This window comes from Ceratotherium simum, chromosome 35, assembly GCF_057802395.1.
Source record: "Ceratotherium simum simum isolate JZ-2026a chromosome 35, ASM5780239v1, whole genome shotgun sequence".
Lineage (NCBI taxonomy): Eukaryota > Metazoa > Chordata > Mammalia > Perissodactyla > Rhinocerotidae > Ceratotherium > Ceratotherium simum.
Window position 1 is genome coordinate 8,564,997 of NC_141934.1, and position 15,311 is coordinate 8,580,307.

General features: G+C 48.0%; 1 protein-coding gene across 2 annotated transcripts; it reads left to right on the plus strand.

Moving 5' to 3' along the window:
- CASTOR1 (cytosolic arginine sensor for mTORC1 subunit 1) lies at nt 1-4,551 on the plus strand. 2 transcript variants are annotated; one of them, XM_014786995.2, is made up of 9 exons: nt 1-180; nt 784-854; nt 2,047-2,234; nt 2,320-2,452; nt 2,707-2,833; nt 3,304-3,417; nt 3,587-3,669; nt 3,758-3,852; nt 3,989-4,551. In XM_014786995.2, exons 1-9 carry the CDS (start codon nt 68-70, stop codon nt 4,055-4,057), a joined length of 993 nt encoding a protein of 330 aa, XP_014642481.1. In that variant the 5' UTR covers nt 1-67; the 3' UTR covers nt 4,058-4,551. The 2 variants fall into 2 exon arrangements, with proteins under 2 accessions (XP_014642481.1, XP_004429847.1); XM_004429790.3 differs by having other exon boundaries at nt 3-180; nt 2,710-2,833.
- The last annotated feature ends 10,760 nt before the right edge of the window (nt 4,552-15,311 follow it).

A 15,311-nucleotide genomic window follows, 5' to 3' on the forward strand; every position in this document is an offset into this window, starting at 1 on the left:
CCCCCCGCCCCGCCCCCGGCGCGGCCGGGGTCTGGTTGGCGGCGGGTTCGGGTCCGCGCGGGCCGAGATGGAGCTGCACATCTTAGAGCACCGGGTGCGGGTGCTGAGCCTCGCCCGCCCAGGTCTCTGGCTCTACACCCACCCGCTCATCAAGCTGCTCTTCCTGCCCCACCGCAGCCGGTGCGCGCCCGGGTTCGGGGGCACAGATGGGGGTGGGCTCCGCTGTCGCTCCGGAACGGGGTCGGGAGATTAGGATCGCCGCGGGGCGAGCGGGAGCCGGCGGGGAGCCCCCCCACCACGGCCGCCATCCCGCCTGGGCCTGCCCTCCCTGGGACCGCCGCCTATCCGGCCCCGTGAGGACCCCTCCCAGGGCCAGTTAAGGCGCAAACAGCCTGGGTTGGTCAGTGCTTAACTCCGAGTGGTGCTAAATGGGGGCATTCCTTCCTGGCGACTTCCATCGGGTCAGCTTCTTCCAGATGCCTCCCATCTGGTCAGTGGGGCGGGTCTACGGGGCCCAAGGTCCGACGCCCCCGGCGCTGTTGCCGCAGGTGAGCCTCTCCTCCCTCCCGGAATGGAGGGGCGGGGGGGCTCCTGCGGAGGTAGGGAGTCGGAAAACAATTCGAGATTCCGGAGGTGGAGCCCACACCCCACTGCCCTGGGGAGAAAATTGAGGCTTGAGGGGGCAGGGAGGCGCCCCGCGGGGGTCTTTCCAGGCAGATGGAGCGAAGTCTACCCGCCCCCTTCGCCCAACCCAGGCTGAAGATGCCCCCTACTCCCAACCAGGTGCAAGTTCTTCAGCCTGACGGAGACCCCCGAGGATTACACGCTCATGGTGGACGAGGAGGGCTTCAAAGGTGGGGCTGGGCTGGGCAGGGGGCGTAGGGGATGTCGCACTCCCCTCTTTTCGGGATTCTCACTAGATTCTGGGGTCCAATATCCCAAGAGCTGGGGCCTTTAAGGCGGATGAATCTGGGTTCGGATTCGACTCCACCACTCACTGGCTGTGTGCCCTTTGACAAGTCACTTCCCCTCTCTGAGCTATTTGTTTCCTCTTATGTAAAATGATATAGTTATAGTTCTGATCTAATAGGGTCCCATGAGGGCTTTATAAACGGGGCTGTATGTGAAGGGCACTTAGCAGCCTCAGGCCAGCAGCAAAACCTCTGTTAACGTTTCTGGCCAAGAATCGGGTTCCTGTGGCTCTTATACCCCACTGGCCATTGTTTCTCCCTGGACTTCTCTCCCTAGTGCTGGTGCCCCCCTCCCGGACTGGTCTGGGAAGTCCAGGAGTCTGAGGGTTGGGGAAAGAATGCAGGAGCAGGCAGTGAGCCCAGGGCAAGGTCCTGGGGGGCCTCCTGGCTGTGCTTGGGCCATTAGCAGCCACCCTGGCCTTGGCTTCTATTCTGTACTGGACGCCAGCCTGATCCCTCCCAGGTCCCTGGAACTGACATCTGTCTCATACTACTGCCAGCCTGACCTGTCCTCACAGGCCTGGAATCTCAGGCCAGCCAACTGGGGCTTGGCCCACCTCCCACTGCACAGCTTCAGGTCTTGGTTTCCCTATTTGTACCGCAGGAAAGGCTGAGTGTGCTAAGGGGAAGGGCATACCCCAGCCAACCTGATCTGCTGGCGCCCCCTAGTGGTGTCACATGGTGTAAAACTTGTTAAGCCAGGAAACACTGTCGTGAGGTAGATAGCTGCTGTCATCCCATTTTACAGATGAGGAAACTGAGACTCAGAGAAGTTGAATCATTTGCTCCAGGTCAACAGCAAGTAAATGGCGAAGCTGGGATTTGAACCCAGGTCTGTCTGAATCTGGAGCTTCAATCTTAACTGGGAAGTTTCAATCCCTGGCAGGCCAGCACTTGAAGCATTTCTCAGTCCTTGCATACATGCAGGTCTCAGGAGCAGGACTTGGAGAAGGGAGACAGCCCCAGTCTCCAGACCTGACCTTACCTTGGTAGAGCCCTCTAAGGCACAGACAGGGAAACAGGGGCAGGGGCCAACCCTGCAGGCCCTGACCGGGCGTGTGCCCCCTGCCCACAGAGCTGCCCCCGTCCGAGTTCCTGCAAGTGGCTGAGGCCACATGGCTGGTGCTGAATGTGTCATCCCACAGCGGCGCAGCCGTGCAGGCTGCTGGGGTCACCAAGATCGCCCGCTCAGTCATTGCGCCATTGGCCGAGCACCACGTGTCCGTGCTGATGCTGTCCACTTACCAAACGGACTTCATCCTGGTGAGTTTCCCGCAGGCGCCGGTGCAGGGCAGGTGGGCATGGGTGCCTGGGGACCCATGTGATGTGCCATCTCCTTGCGGTCCAGGTGCGGGAGCAGGACCTGTCCAAGGTGATCCATACGCTGGCCCAGGAGTTCGACATTTACCGAGAGGTGGGCGGGGAGCCTGTGCCTGTTGCCAGGGCTGATTCCAGCAACGGCTTTCCCCGTGCCCAGCATGGTGAGGGCCACCCTCTGACACCCAAACCTGGGTGGGGTCTCCTCTTCCCACTGAGGCCCTTCTCTTGTGCGCGTGGGTCTGTGGGTATGGGGAGCCCAGCTGACACTGATCACCTCACAAGGTGGGGAGATGGGGTGGGGGAAAGCTGTAGCCAGTTCCCGTAGAGCATGACCCTGCATTCATCCCAGGCCCCACCAGGGGGCGCCCCAGCCCACAGTTGCCTTTTCACCTGCCAATGCCTGGTCCCTCCCTAGCAGGGCCCAGCCCCACAGTGCATCCCATCCAGAGTCCACAGAACCGCTTCTGTGTCCTCACGCTGGACCCTGAGACGCTGCCAGCCATCGCCACCACCCTCATCGACGTCCTCTTCTACTCACACAGGTGGGCTGTGTTTACACTTCATCCGTTTGTCCTCACATCATTGTTCCCTCTGCTCTGTCCTACCGCCTTTCACCAGTCTCTCGATTCTGCAACTCTGTGCCCTGTTCTGTGTCTCGGGGTTCCCGGCAGCCTGTGATGCCCATGTGCCCTTCACTGGTGTTCAAGGAAGGTCCTGACATGACAGCTGGAGCCCTCTCCTATAGTGTAGGCAGAGCCGTGCCCTGGTCAGGCCCTCTGGCCCTGGAGTCCTGCGCCTTTGGTGCAGACAGGGTTCATCGTTCTCCTCCATCCCCACCCGGCACCATCAGGAGATCAGGACCTTCAGGCAGGAAGAAAAATGACCCAGAGATGGGAGGGCCTGCCCAGGGCCACCCGTGCCAGCTCCTGCCTGTGGGTCTGGAGGCTGACTGGGAGGAAATGGAGTGGGCTGGGTGCCCAGCAGAGCGCCTGAGCCTCCTGTTCCTCCCCAGTGCCCCCAAAGAGGCTGCCTCTGGCAGTCCTGGACCCAGCTCCATCACGTTCTTTGCCTTCTCTCTCATCGAGGGCTACATCTCCATTGTCATGGATGCCGAGACGCAGAAAAAGTATGTGACCCCTGACTTCGAGTGGGCCATGGACCCTAAGCCAGCCCCAGGGAGGGAGGAGGTGGAGCATCAGACTCGGAGGTCACCAGGCTGACCTGCCCCAAGGTCTCAGAGTGGGGCAGGGAGGGGATGGGTGGGTGCCCTGCCTACTGCCCACTTGCCACCCCAGGTTCCCCAGTGACCTCCTGCTGACCAGCTCCTCTGGAGAGCTGTGGAGGATGGTGCGCATCGGTGGACAGCCCCTGGGCTTTGGTGAGGGCCGCTCCTTGTGTGTTGGGGGCTTGGGGAGGGCCTGCGGGACAACCAGGCTGATCCACATGGACCCTTCCTCAACCCTCAGACGAATGTGGGATTGTGGCCCAGATCGCGGGTCCCTTGGCTGCGGCTGACATCTCTGCCTACTACATCAGCACCTTCAACTTTGACCACGCCCTGGTGAGTGCTGTGGACTGAGGTGGGGGCTCCTGGAGAGACACTGAGGCCCAGAAGGGTGGAGGGGACAGGAGGTAATCCCCGCTGGGCCAGGAAGTCAGGGTGGCCCTGATCCCTCCCTCCCCCTACCTGCCCGCAGGTGCCTGAGGACGGTATCAGCAGCGTCATCGAGGTCCTCCAGCGACGGCAGGAGGGACTGGTCTCCTGAGGCCTGAGGAGAACAGCAGCCTCCGTGCTCTCCCCTTGCCCCCAGGCTTCCAGAGACTTCTCTAAGCTATTTCCTCAAGCTCTGAGATGAGCCCAACCCCCAACCCCTGTTCCTGCTGGGGGACCCCTCCTTCTGCTCTCTGTATGTAAGCTGCGTGCAGGCACCAGCTCACGTGGATGCGCGTGTCTGCCCACACAGGGGAACATGGTGCTCGGGGCTTCCACCAGGAAACCCTCAACCCATTACTCCCTGAGGGGCCTTGGGGCATTTGCACATTCCCTGCCTGAGGCCTGAGCCATCCTCTCTCTCAGCGCCCTGGGCCAGCTGCTCTCTGGACAGGGCCCTGATTGCCATTCTGCCTCTGGCTGGGTTGCCTTCCCTGGCCAGGGGAGTTCTGACAGTGCCTCCCCTCTTGGGGCCTCCAAGAAAAGTATTTTTACATCTCTTTCTCTTCTATTTTTATTGACTTATTAATAAAGGGCTTGTAGTGACCAGCCTGGGCTGTGGTCCTTGGGGGTTGTCTGAGCCTCAGCCACAGCTGCTCTGCCGCTCCTCGTGGCCCCTCAGCCTGAGGTCCTGGTGTCTCCCTGTGTAGCTGCCTCAGGGCTGGGATTGCCTCACCTCACTCAGTTTTCACGGAGAGAGTGGTGGGTGAACCATCGCCATTTTCCAGATGAGGAACCGGAGCTTTGAGAGTTGAAGTGACTTAGCCAAGGTCATATCCAGGGCTGCCTGGCTCTGAAGTCCAGGCTCTTTCTTCATTCCTTGCTGCTTCTGGAATAGCCTAGAACCTTCTGAACATGGGCAGAAACTCCCAGACCTTCCTGCCCAGGGTCTCCCAGCCTTCCTTGCCACCTTGGGTAGGGCTGGCCTTTTGCAAAACCCCCTCAAGGAGGACCCCAAAGCACCTTTCTTCCAGGTGGCTGCCTGCTTTCTTTTGGACAGTGTCTGAGTTCTGGCTGTCCCTCACAGGAGTCACTGTTGGCCAAGAGATCAGTCAGTTCTTGCCACCAGGGCTCTCATGGAGCAGTGTTAGGAAGGGGCCAGCCAGAGTGGGGACCTGGGTATACCCTGGCCAGGAGATAGGACAGGAGCCTAGAGACTACCTGGAGCCTGCTCTGCACCCGATGGCTGCATGCCTGGGCCAGAAGCTTAGCATCTCTGGCCCGGGTTTCCTGTCACAGGCGGCCACCTCCCTACTCCATGAGGCTGGGATTCCGATGGGGCCCCACATATGCGCCAGGGAGGTTATCAGGTGCCCTCAGCCAAGACCCGCCCACACTCAGGAAGGGAAGGAGGGTGTGACTTCAGCATACTCGGAGGTCGCAGTGGCTCCCCAGAAAAGCCAGACTGGGGCCACGCCTCTGGCAGTGTGCCCACCCTGCCCCTGGGAACCCGGAGGCTGCAGATCAGGGGAGCAGAGAGCACAGCCCAGCCCGGTGAGTGAGCTGTCGGGGATCCTGGGGCCAGCCCCTTCCCCTCAGCCTCAGTTTCCCCATGTGCATTGAAACCTAGGAGGCGGCTCTTTCAGGACCCTATACCTCTTGGCCCTGGGAAGGGGGTGATCCTTTGTAGTTTCTTTGGGGTTAGGGGGAGTTACGGCTCATCTCCCTGGAGGGCCCACCATGGACACTGGCTCAGGAGATGCCCTGGGCTGAGGTGGGGGCTTTGGATGCAGAATTCTTGGGGCTTCCTGACCTGCAGCTAGAGAGCTCCTGGCCCCACGTCCAGCTCTGGGGGTCTGTCCATCTGTCTGTCTGCTTGTGAGTCACTGCCTGATTTGGGTGTTTCAGTCATCCTGGCTTTCCAAGTGCATCAGGCCTCACCTGGTCCCTCAAACCAGGTCCTAACCCACCATCAGTTAGTTCTTGGGGCTGCCCACAGGACTGGCCTGGGTTGGGGGGCCCCAAGCACACCCTGGTGGGCTGATCTCACTTGGATCTAGGCCTGATGGTCATCATGCCCACACGTGTCTCTTTGCCACGTGTATGTGAGTCTATGTGGAGGGGTTTTAGCTCCCAGGGTATTAGGGTCCTTGGGGGTCACTGGGCCAGCTCTCAGCCTTCAGCAGGTTACAGATGGGAGATCTGCTCAGGGAATGCCAGGGAGACCGAGACCCACCTGGGGTCGGGCAAGGGCTTGGGAGGTGTTTGGGGGACACTTGGCTCAGAGGGGCTGGACCTGGACCTGGACCTCACAGGCGGCTGATGCTCTGGGTGTTGTCAGACAGATGGGCCTTGAGCTATCCCAGGCTGAGGTGGGGGCTCACAGAACCACCTCCTCGTCCCAACCAGGCCCCTGGGAGTTCTAGAGCAAAGGAAATCAGTCTGGTCAGCCTGGACCTGCGGTTGGGTTCGGCTTGGGTCATTCATAACCGAGGTTATGGGGACTACATCATCTGCGCCCTCACCAGGGACGCCTCTTGAGTCCACGGTAAAGATTTATTCTAAGCGTGGAAAGTTACCTCCAGGTCTTTCCTTAAAAAGGCTTATTGGATTGAGTCACTATTGGAATACAAATGAAGATGCTACTCGTCAATGGCCAGACGACGGATCCTTTGAATTGGGAAAACTTCTAAAGTGGGGGAAAAAAAAATGTTTTGAGAGCTCTCACACAATTGTTTAATTGGTACCTAAAAAAGGGCCAGAAAAAGAAGGGAAAAATTTGAATAGCCTTAAGACCTTGACTCAGGTTACAATTGAATTGAGAACATGTAAAAGTGTAAGTGTTGATAAGATTATAAAGGTTGGAGTGTTTGAACTAATCTTATATAAAGAGGTTACATCAACTTTGCCTGAGTATGTTTTAAAATGTCTGACTGGGAATGCTTCCCTTTGTCCAAAATTAGAAGACCAAGACCTATTGATAAAAATCTTAATGATAACTATGTTTAAAGGTATAAGAGGTGATGAAATTTACATGAAATTTTATAGGAAAAAACTGATGTTATTTCTATTACAGAACTGGTTAACAAAAATAGTAATTTAAATGATGGCTAATTTTATCTGAAGTCTTATGAAGTCTTGTAGGCAATCTAAATAATTATTGGGAATAAGTAACTAAATAGTTGTGAAAAAGATGAATGTTGGGTGAACTTTAAACAATGATTATGTGTTATGGTGGTTACAGCTTCCAAACTCTTTTTGGTGACTTAAAACTTTAGAGTCTTGCTAAATTTTATGATAAAAATTCACTGAGTATCATCATTTCCAAATAAGATAAGATATTAGACATTGATTGCTAAATATACATTTGTCTACTTTTGGCTTTTCATTACAGGAAAGCTAAAAGGTGTTTTGGGTCTATTGGTAAACATGTGTTTTATTAAAAGATGTACTATAAAGTAACATATTTCTAGAAATTATGAAGTGTTTATAAATTTTCCAAGCCACAAGATACTAATGTAAAAGAAAGTTTATAATTGTTTACTTAGTTTTTACTTACAAATTAAGGTTTCTAAGGGTTAAAATTTCTAATTCGTATATGTGATTGAAGCTACTAAAAATTAAGAAAAATATGTCTGTGTACAAGGAAAGTAAGATGTATAAAGAAGGAACAAAGAATGGAAATATTTTGTTTGGTTGATTAAGAAAGATAAATTTGTCCTCAAGTACTGGGAGGGAAAAGAAAGACATGGGACAAATTCTGAATGTAAAAAGAAAGTTATAGGTTTGTGGAAGAGGAATTCTGGAAAAAGAGTTTTATGCATGGTCAAGTTGGCTAAGATTAAAATGAATTTAATTAAGTAAATGAGTTTTAATAGCAGAAGTAAGCTGGTGCAAAATTAAATTGGTCTTCTGTCTCTTAAAAGGATAATTTGCTTAAACTTGATAAAGAGGTTACAAAAGATCTTTCTTTACCTTTGAGTAAGTCTACCTAAAAGACAGAAAATCTATGTCTTGTTAAAACAATTTCCTGTGTTCAAAAGACTGAGGTCTCTCTATTAAGGCTTTTTGGACTGTTAATGCTCTGTTTGCTTTAACTTTTTATATTTTTGACAAGCTCCCCAAAATTCATATCTTAAATAAAGTCTCCTATAAGGAGAAAGATACTAAACTTATTAGGCTTATTCAGTATGTTAAATTACATGGAAAGCATTGTCAGACAAGTGATGATAAGCCTGCTTAGGTGGTATTATGTGGGTAAATGTTATTGATATAGGTGTTTTAAAATTGTATAACATTACTGAAATTCTGATCTGTCCTGGTTATCAGTCATAATTCTGGTTATTATTATTTTAAAGTGTTGTATGTCACAAAATTAACCAAATTTCTCTGTCAATTGCCATTTTGAGGTCTTGTTGTTTACAGACATTTCTTTGCTCTAATGCTTTTGCAAAATGTTTCAACTTCAGAAAAATTCATGGAAAGGACTCTAACATTTACACTGAAGTACAGGCTTCTGATAAACTTTCTCATCATAAAACTGAACGGGTTAAGAAATTACAGAAATCTGATGGAGAAACTGATAACTTCATGAAGCTGCTAACAAAAAGATTGGGATCAAGAATGGATTACACAGGACTAAATGAACTGATAAGGATGATTATAATTTTTATGATTTTTCACTTGAAGTATTGCTGAATTTTTAATGTTTTGTTTTTTCAGAGTTAAGGAAAACTTTTTCTCTTTTCTCCTGAGCTAGCTATGACTTATAACAATTTGGTAAATGATACTTTTGTAAGTAAAATTGGAATATTTATCTTTTTCTCTCTATCTGATCCCTCTAATTTGGAAACTCTTAGTGAGTATTGTTGTTTTCATGGCAATAAAGTTATTTGCATAAGTTCAATAAGAATCTGTTCTCCTTATAACAGGACACAATTGGAAACACTGGTTATATTACCAAGGCTGTGACTGGAACATCATATTTGCGATATAACCCTACAGCTTTTGAGGAATGAATATTTGACTTTATGGAATAAAGCCACGTGGAAATATTGGCCTGGTACCTTATGTTCCAAGCAACACTTACCAGGATAAGTAAAGAATGTCACTTATCTGGCAGGTACAAGGAACCTCGAAATATTTTGGGGGAACCTTGGAAGAGAGGAATTTACCCAAATCTGTAGGTATTGCAGGCAAAGTCTGATGACAAAATCCTTGGCTTGGCTTTCCTGGCCTCGAGAGGCCTTTAAAGTTCAATCTGAGATTCCTTATAAAAAGTTCCAGCAAAGCAGATTTAAAAGAGCCTATGTGATCAATGGCTATTCTTGCTGTACTTATGTAAATAATTGGGCCAACTCTATTGGAACTAGACTTATTTTGCAAACTAGTTAGTTTTAATTTGGCTATCTTAATAAAAATGAGGGTGATTTTAGAGAGAAAAATTATATTTTAGTAAAAACTATAGTATACATTTGCGGATATTAGATCCTAGTTTTGTTAATTGTCTTTTGAGGTTTTTGTTTTATATCTGTTGACTGGACTGGATCCTGATTTCTTCCAGTCTCCTGAAATATCTGGCTACAGATATCCAAACTAACGTTTTTGATTTTTTCCATCATTTTCATTTGGAATCACTGAAAACTGAACCTGCCCTTTTTCCTGAAGCCTTACAAACTGAAGCTGATGGACTTGATATAAACTTAAGAGATGACCCGATGACATCATCAGAGACATTTTAAACTGCAAAAGATGCTTTGATGCTGATATCTAAAAATCATCTTAACTGGCTGTCCTCTAAACTCAGAAACTGCTTTACAACTTGCTCCAACCATTAACCTTGTTTTTCTTTTGTTTACATAGAAATGCTTCTATTAAATACTTGATTGCTTGCTTCCACAATATAGGCGTAACCTTGAGAGCCCACCTGCATCACCACCTTCCAAAAGAAACTTAATTGAACTGATCTATTATCAGGACTAAGAAATATGTTCAGTGAGATGAAACAATCTACCAACTCAGCTTCTGGACTATAAAACTTCTTTAAGTTTCAAAAGACTGTGAAACTTTTAGTTTCAAAGGCGGGACTGTGGGAGATCAAGATTTGGCCACCCTGAAATATATCTCTTTACCTTGATTGTTTTCCCTGAGGGACGTTTGACCTCCCCTACTAACTGCCTAAAGAATTTGACATGGTGGCTCCTTCCTGGAACAGATCTTCTATCATGATGGCTGTAAAGATAATGTAGGATAGAGGTTACAATAGGAAAGTCACCAAGCCCCTTTTATCAAAAACTCTGTCACTCCCTGACCACATTATCTATAGATGACCCTGAAAAGAATTGTCTTCCTGCCCTCTGAAGTCCCAGACCACTACCCACCCCCAACACGTTCCTTGCCTTTAGCTGCAATACTTAAGCAAGCAGCTTAGAGAGAGGACCGAGTTGCTCATTTCTGAGTTTCTCCCATGTATACATGTTGTTAAACTTGATATTATTTTCTCCTGCTAACCTGTCTTGTTGATTATTTGGCCAGCCATAAGAACCTTAAGGAAAAGGGCAGAGGGAGATTCTCCCTCTCCCCCGACACCATACAGGGGAAGTGACCTCTTAAGTCCTCCTCGAAGACATTTGAGCAGAAATTCAGGGTTTAAAGTCCTCATCCCCACCCCTGCCAGGTAGGGCCCTGTGGTCCCATGCTTGCCAACTTGCTCCAAAGCTGGCTTCTTGGTTCTATGTAGAGGGGAGAATAAACCCACACCCTCTCGATGTTCCACCTGCCTCCAGGATCTCACCTGGTGGGAAGGGACCAAGTAGGAGGCATGATGGGGAGTCCTGTCTGCAGCTAGCTGACTCTAAGCACAGGGAAGCTGCTTCTCACATCTGTATGTGAGGAGGAGGGGGAATGGTGTGCTCCATTAATTCATGTGTTCAACACACGCTATCATTATCCCCCTTTACACAGGGGAAATGAAGCACAGAGAGATGAAGTGACTTGCCCAAAGTCACACAGCTGGGCGTGGCAGAACCAGAATTCAAAAAGGATGTTAACAGTGCCCGCAGGAGCCTGGGGAAGTTCCCTGAGGGAACTTTAGCTGAACCCTGAGGGACGGGGATGATTTTGCAAGATCCCTCGCAATCCTATCTGTCTGCGTAGGTGGCTGGGTGTCTGCTGCCGGTGGCAACGAGTGCGTGGGCAGGCACGGGAGGCCTGGCCCTGGCTCCTCCCTGACCCTGGGCAGGGCCAGTGGGTGTGTCAGGCAATGGCCATGGTTTGTGTCTTTCCCAGGCGGGCCCTGGTGCTGGGGTTTGAGGCAAGCCTGCCTCAAATGGGAGCGCCCAGAGCTGCCTTCCTTGGGGGGTGGGTCCCAGTGCCACGTGTTGGGGTCTGTGGGCAGGACTGCATGCGCAGTCAGGGAGGCCTTCGTGTGCATCTCTACCGACAAGTCTGTTTTGGCCAGAAAGTGTGTGTGTGTGTGTGCACACGTGTGTCTCAGTGTCGGTGTGTCCCGGTGTGTCCTTGTGCATCTGTGTTGGTCTGGATGTCTGTGGCTGTGTGTGCATCTGATTACGTATGAACATCAGCTGTGTGCCTGGCTCTGTATCTGCACGTGTCCTGTGTGTGTGGCTGGGGTGTGCATCTGTGCCTGTGTGTGCACTGTCCACGAGCCCCTCAGCCGGGGCCCCACCATGACACAGAGATCTACCCCAGCCGCCCAGCCCCAAAGCCCTCCACAGCCTGGCACCCCACACTTCCCAGGGTTCTGATTCAGCCCACGGTCGTCCTCACCTCTGTTGCTGCCCCAGACTTCCTGCTGGTCTCCCTGCCTCAGTCTCCCTCTCGTCTGCTGCACAAGCGCATTTTCCTCAGCACAACCCTAGCGTGTTCCCTATCCCCCATCACCAGCCTTCAGCAGCCCCCCGGCTCAGGAGATCCGCCTTTGAGACCTCCTGGCCGGCACTGGCTCTCCTGGCTGCCCTCAGTGCCTCGCCCTGGACTTGCCCTCTCCCAAAGCCGGGAGCCCCCCCTCGTGGCAGCTGCCAGGTCCTGTTCTGAGCTGGCTTGCCCTGGCCTTTAAGTTGAGGTGAGTCTTTTCTAAGTCGACAAACAAGAGCCCTTGGACAGGTGCTAACCGGGCAGTAACACAGGAGGGGCTGTGGGATGCCCTCTGACTCTCCTGTCCCTTCACAGCCCCTTGGTTTTCCTGGGGTTGCTGTGGTTTTAAGCTCTGCCCTTTTGTTTTTATTGAGGTGACATTGGTTTATGGCATTATGTAAATTTCAGGTATACATCATTATATTTCGATTTCTGTGTAGATTACATCATGTTCACCACCCAAAGACTAATTACCATCCGTCACCACACACATGTGCCTAATTGTCTCTTTCACCCTCCTCCCCCCTTCCCCTCTGGTAGCCACCAGTCCAATCTCTATGTGTTTGTTTGTTATTATTTTTATCTTCTATTTACTAGTGAGACATACGGTATTTGACTTTCTCCCTCTGACTTATTTTGCTTAGCATAATATCCTCAAGTTGCATCCAGGTTGTCGCAAATGGCAAGATTTCATCTTTTTATGGCTGAGTAGTATTCCATTGTGTATATATACCACACTTCTTTATCCATTCATCCCTTGATGGGCACCTAGGTTGCTTCCAAGTCTTGGCTATTGTGAATAATGCTGCAATGAACACAGGGATGCATATATCTTTATGCCTTCGTGTTTTCATGTTCTTTGGATAAATACCCAGCAGTGGAATAGCTGGATCGTATGGCAGTTCTATTCTTAATTTTTTGAGGAATCTCCATACTGTTTTCCACAGTGGCTGCAGCAGTTTACACTCCCACCAGCAGTGTATGAGAGTTCCCTTCTCTCCACATCCTCTCCAACACTTGTTGCTTCTTTTCTTGTTAATTATAGCCATTCTGATGGGTGTGAGGTGATATCTCATTGTAGTTTTGATTTGTATTTCCCTAATAATTGGTGATGTTGAATATCTTTTCATGTGCCTGTTGGCCATCTATGTATCTTCTTTGGAAAAATGTCTGTTCAGATCTTTTCCCCATTTTTTAATTGGCTTGTTAGTTTTTTTGTTGTTGAGATGTATGAGTTCTTTATATATTGTGGATATTATCAGATACATGGTTTGCAAATATCTTCTCCCAATTGTTAGATTGTCTTTTTGTTTTGTTGATGGTTTCCTTTGCTGTGCAGAAGCTTTTTAGTTTGATGTAGTCCCATTTATTTATTTTTTCTTTTGTTTCCCTTGCCTGGTCAGACATGGTACTTGAAAATATGCTGCAAAGAACCATGTTGAAGAGAGTACTACCTATGTTTTCTTCTAGAAGTTTCATGGTTTCAGGTGTTACATTCAAGTCTTTAATCCATTTTGAGTTAATTTCTGTGTACGGTGTAAAATAATGGTCTACTTTCATTCTTTTGCATGTGGCTGTCCTGTTTTCCCAACACCATGTATTGAAGAGACTTTCCTTTCTCCATTGTATGTTCTTGGCTACCTTGTTGAAAATTAGCTGTCCATAGATGTGTGGGTTTATTTCTGGGCTCTCGATTCTGTTCCATTGATCTGTGTGTCTGTTTTTGTGCCAGTACCATGCTGTTTTGATTACTGTAGCTTGTAGTATATTTTGAAATCAGGGAGTGTGATGCCTCCAGCTTTGTTCTTTTTTCTCAGGATTACTTTGGCTATTCAGGGTCTTCTGTTGTTCCATATAAATTTTAGGATTCTTTGTTCTATTTCTGTGAAAAATGTCATTGGAACTTTGATAGGGATTGCATTGAATCTTTAGATTGCTTTAGGAAGTATAGACATTTTAACTATGTTAATTCTTCCAATCCAAGAGCACGGAATATCTTGCCATTTTTTTGTGTCGTCTTCAATTTCTTTCAGCAATGTTTTATAGTTTCCAGTGTACAAGTCTTTTATCTCTTTGGTTAAATTTATTCCTAGATATTTTATTCTTTTTGTTGAAATTATAAATGGGATTGTATTCTTAATTTCTCTTTCTGCTACTTCGTTGTTAGTGTGTAGAAACGCAACTTATTTTTGTACATTGGTTTTGTATTCTGCAACTTTACTGTGTTTGTTTATTATTTCCAAAAGTTTGGTGGATTATTTAGGGTTTTCTATATATAAAATCATGTCATCTGCAAATAGTGACAGTTTCATTTCTTCTCTTCCAATTTGGATCCCTTTTATTTCTTTTTCTTGCCTGATTGCTCTGGCTAGGACTTCCAATCCTGTGTTAAATAAAAGTGGCAAAAGTGGGCATCCTTCTCCGGTTCTTGTACTTAGAGGGATAGCTTTCAGTTTTTCTCCATTGAATATGATATTGGCTGTGGGTTTTTCATATATGACCTTTATTATGTTGAGGTACTTTCCTTCTATATCCATTTATTCAGAGTTTTTATCATAAATGGATGCTGCATCTTGTCAAATGCTTTCTCTGCATCTATTGAGATGATCATGTGATTTTTATTCTTCATTTTGTTAATGGGGTATATCATGTTGGTTGATTTGCAGATGTTGAACCATCCCTGCATTCCTGGAATAAATCCCACTTGATCATGGTAGATGATCTTTTTAATGTACTGTTGTATTTGATTTGCTAGTATTTTGTTGAGGATTTTTGCATCGATGTTCATCAGCGATATTGGCCTGTAATTTTCTTTTTTTGTGTTGTCTTTTTCTGGTCTGGGTATCAGGGTAATGTTGGCCTCATAGAATGAGTGAGGAAGCTTTCCCTCCTCTTCAATTTTTTGGAAGAATTTGAGAGGGACAGGTATTAAGTCTTCTTTGAATGTTCGGTAGAATTCACCAGGGAAGCTATCTGGTCCTGGACTTTTATTTTTTGGGAGGTTTTTGATTACTGTTTCAATCTCCTTACTGGTGATTAGCCTATTCAAAATCTCTGTTCTGTTTCTTCTTGATTCAGTTTTGGAAGATTGTATGAGTCTAAGAATTTACTCATTTCTTCTAGATTATTCAATTTGTTGGCCTATAGCTTTTCATAGTAGTCTCTTATAATCTTTTGTATTTCTGAGGTGTCTGTTGTAATCTCTCCTCTTTCATTTCTGATTTTATTTATTTGAGCTGTCTCTCTTTTTTTCTTGGTGAGTCTAGCTAAAGGTTTGTCAATTTTGTTTATCTTTCCAAAGAACAAGGTCTTACTTTCATTGATTTTTTCTACTTTTTTTTAGTCTCTATTTCATTTATTTCTGCTCTGATTTTTACTATTTCCTTCTTTCTACTAATTTTGGGCTTTGTTTGTTCTTCTTTTTCCAATTCCTTTAGGCCCACTGTTAGATTGTTTATTTGAGATTTTTCTTGTTTATTGAGGTTGGCTTGTAT